Raw genomic sequence first — 3,059 nt, 5'->3', positions numbered from 1 at the left:
TGAAGTAAACTAAAGGAACTGATATCACTGTGTTTAACAGAAGTAAGTTCAATTGGCAAATAGATTAAACTCATAATGATAACAATGCAGGCACCCTCATCCGCCAGGCAAAATCAGTAGAAACATTTCGGGTTCCCACAACCGCCCAGCCTTTTTAAAAACAATACGACTCTTGTAATACCCGTAACCTGTGAAGCAACGATGTTACGTTAGCTAATCGTTACTAAAACATTGTCAGGAATTTGCAATTTATGATTCTGGAGTTACGGAATGATTGCCGTACTAACGTCTGAGACTTATCATTACCCGTATCTTATCATGATCGATAGCTTGTAACATATCACAGAAACAATATCTGAGTAACGTATGTTTAATATATTACCGTCAACCGGGGTTACTATGATAAGATTCAGGACATTTCTTTGCCTCCTCTCTCACATGTTGCTCAAAAAGGGTCTGTTTCTTGAATGAGTAACACTTTGGTCCTAAGCTTCTCAAAAAAATAGAAAAAATTCATTTTTATGTTTTCACACTTTTTTTATTCAACTTTAAAAAATTATCGTTGTAGCCCCTGGGTTGGGGCTACAACGATAATACATTGTAAATACCTAAAATGTTCATTGTAGCCCTCCCTTAGGGCTTTTCTAATAGTTTTTTGCATTAAACAAAACATCACAGCAATAAAAAACATAAGTGTCAAAAAAACATTTTTAAGCACAGCTGCAATAATCGGAGGCACTCAATCCACCATTGTCTCTGAGGCAGATTTTGTGATACCACAAATCACAATTGTCACATCCCTCCCAATCCACATCTCTGCTTCTACCTCGTGGAGGGTCCAAGAGGTTGCAGATGACGCAAACTTCCCCTTCATCTTCACTGGAATCATTGGGTTCTGCAGCAGCACGTTTGCGTTTTCTTGCATCAGATCGAGATGAATTTAAATCAGCAATATCACATGATGAAATTGCTGCTCCTGGAGTTATCTTGGGACCATGTTTTCTTGATGCTGTTTGTCTTGGTGAAATATATTCCTCAAGCATTGTGGCGACTGCATTACCAAGCACTTCTTGAACTGGCTGAGAATTGGCAGGTGGCAGTCGCTTCAGCACTTGCTCTCGGTCTTTTGGGAAAATTCCACAGGCTTTAAACCCTGCGACCAAATTTTGCTGCTTTTCGTTCAACCCATCACAGAGTCTTTTGAGCAACATAGGAAAAATATTCTTCGGAATGGAGTTTTTGGAACGACTCTCTTTCCTCCATTCTGCTAAAATTCGACGCCACATTCGTTTACCTGGCCCAAAGACACTGACGTCCAATGGTTGAAGGAGGAGTCCAAGTTGTCACCCAGCATAATCTTGGTACCTTGAGTGTCCTTGACAGCTTCCAGAAACAAACCATAAAACCATTTTTCAAACAAAGAAGCGTCAAACCAACCACTCACGGAATGGTCGTATAAAGCATTTTGGGGTCCATTTCGAGTCCACTCTGCATAAAGATTCTTTGACTTATAAACAGTCATTGGTGGCAAAAACTGCCTTGCAAAAACTATGCAAAAATTGCAGATAAACTTCAGAAAAATGTGCATGGGGCTGCTATGATAGCATTACCATAGTAGCCCCCAAAATCAAAGTAGCCCCGGTTGACGGTATCCCATGTAAGTGGCGCGCCACACGACTGAACTTCAATGTGATATAAATGTAAGTGACACACACCAAATAGCATGTCAGAATAGGGAAGAAGCAAGCATCGGAAAGACAGAATATCACCAAACCTATTAATTTATACTAAATATGTTATTCTGTAATTACGTTAGCCTAGCAGATAAATATCTGTTGTCAGCAGCCAGATTACCTTTTTCTACATGATCCTGTTACTTTTAGGAAAATAATCTAAGTTTGTACAGTAGAATTCCCCTATAGTGACACCTGAAGGGACCGCGGAAAAAGTGTCACTATAGACGAAGTCAAGGTAAAATGGCCACAGATGACTACAGTAGAACTCGCATATAACGTACCAGTCGGGACCAGTGAAATTTGTCCTTTATATGCAAGGTATTTTATATTGTTTTCCTCAAAGGGAAAACTAGTCTAGAAAATTAGTCCGTTGTATACGGTTATCCGTTATATACGTTTCCATTATATGCAAGTTCTACTGTACATAGCGACTGTTGAATCAGCTACTTCAGTATGGTACAATACAAAACTATACAATGGGCTACTGTCAGAATATACTGTGTACAAATCCAAACCAGTAAACAAACAAAACAAGCCGTTTATTACAATCTACACCTCAAATAAAGTTACTTTTTGAAAAACCCGAAATTGTTGTTTGCTTAGATTTTGATGACATTTCTCGGTCAGCTTCGTCTCCAGATGTTCCTTAGGTGAATAGAATCGATGTGGTGGTTTCTCAACCAAATATCTACACCTACCTGGTCTACAGACTCAGCTTCACCATGCAACTTCTTGCAAATTACTTCCTTTCTTTTCTTCCAACGATTAATCCAGTTCATATCGATGTTTTTACTGTCCTCATGCTCAAGTGCAATAGTAAATCCCCTTGCTTTATGGAGCAGCATTTCGCCAGACACAACTAGTTTTTTTATCTCTAGAGTCATTCCATGTGTAATCAACTAGGCCCTGTAACCACTACTCTTGGATTTTAATAATTTCAATATATGTTATAGACCTTGGAAAAACACGAAGATTAAAAAAAAAATTTTGAAAATATCTCCAGGCGTTTTCGAGTTATTCAAATTTGAATTTTTCGCCACGCGATGGCGATTTGTTAGTGAGCACTGGTCACGCGTCATGATTTTCTTTAATATCTTTATTTCTGAAGGTAGAATAATGAAACAAATGTTGAATTCACCATTTTTGGGGTCAAGGAATTCATTTAAGCACATAAAAAAACCTATATCACACTTCCTTCATGGAGTAAATTAAGTTTTTTCATTAATGTCAAAGTTCAAGTTTACGGTGCAATTACAAAAATAGCAATCGTATTGGAAACATAATTTTTGCACTTTTCTGTAGCATGGTTCATGTATTTTCATA

The 3,059-nt window shown here is 38.0% G+C and overlaps 1 protein-coding gene across 1 annotated transcript; it reads right to left on the bottom strand.

Moving 5' to 3' along the window:
• Positions 1–378: 378 nt before the first annotated feature.
• On the bottom strand, positions 379–1,350 carry LOC143465339 (uncharacterized). The gene has a single exon (XM_076963572.1). It carries the CDS (start codon positions 1,284–1,286, stop codon positions 711–713), a length of 576 nt encoding a protein of 191 aa, XP_076819687.1. The 5' UTR covers positions 1,287–1,350; the 3' UTR covers positions 379–710.
• Between the last annotated feature and the right edge of the window lie 1,709 nt (positions 1,351–3,059).

This window comes from Clavelina lepadiformis, chromosome 7 (genome assembly GCF_947623445.1).
Source record: "Clavelina lepadiformis chromosome 7, kaClaLepa1.1, whole genome shotgun sequence".
NCBI lineage: Eukaryota > Metazoa > Chordata > Ascidiacea > Aplousobranchia > Clavelinidae > Clavelina > Clavelina lepadiformis.
This window is presented reverse-complemented; position numbering and strand designations above follow the sequence as displayed.

Coding starts and splice junctions, on each gene's coding strand:
- LOC143465339 (XM_076963572.1), bottom strand. CDS start 1,286: ATGTGGCGTCGAATTTTAGCAGAATGGAGGAAAGAGAGTCGTTCCAAA.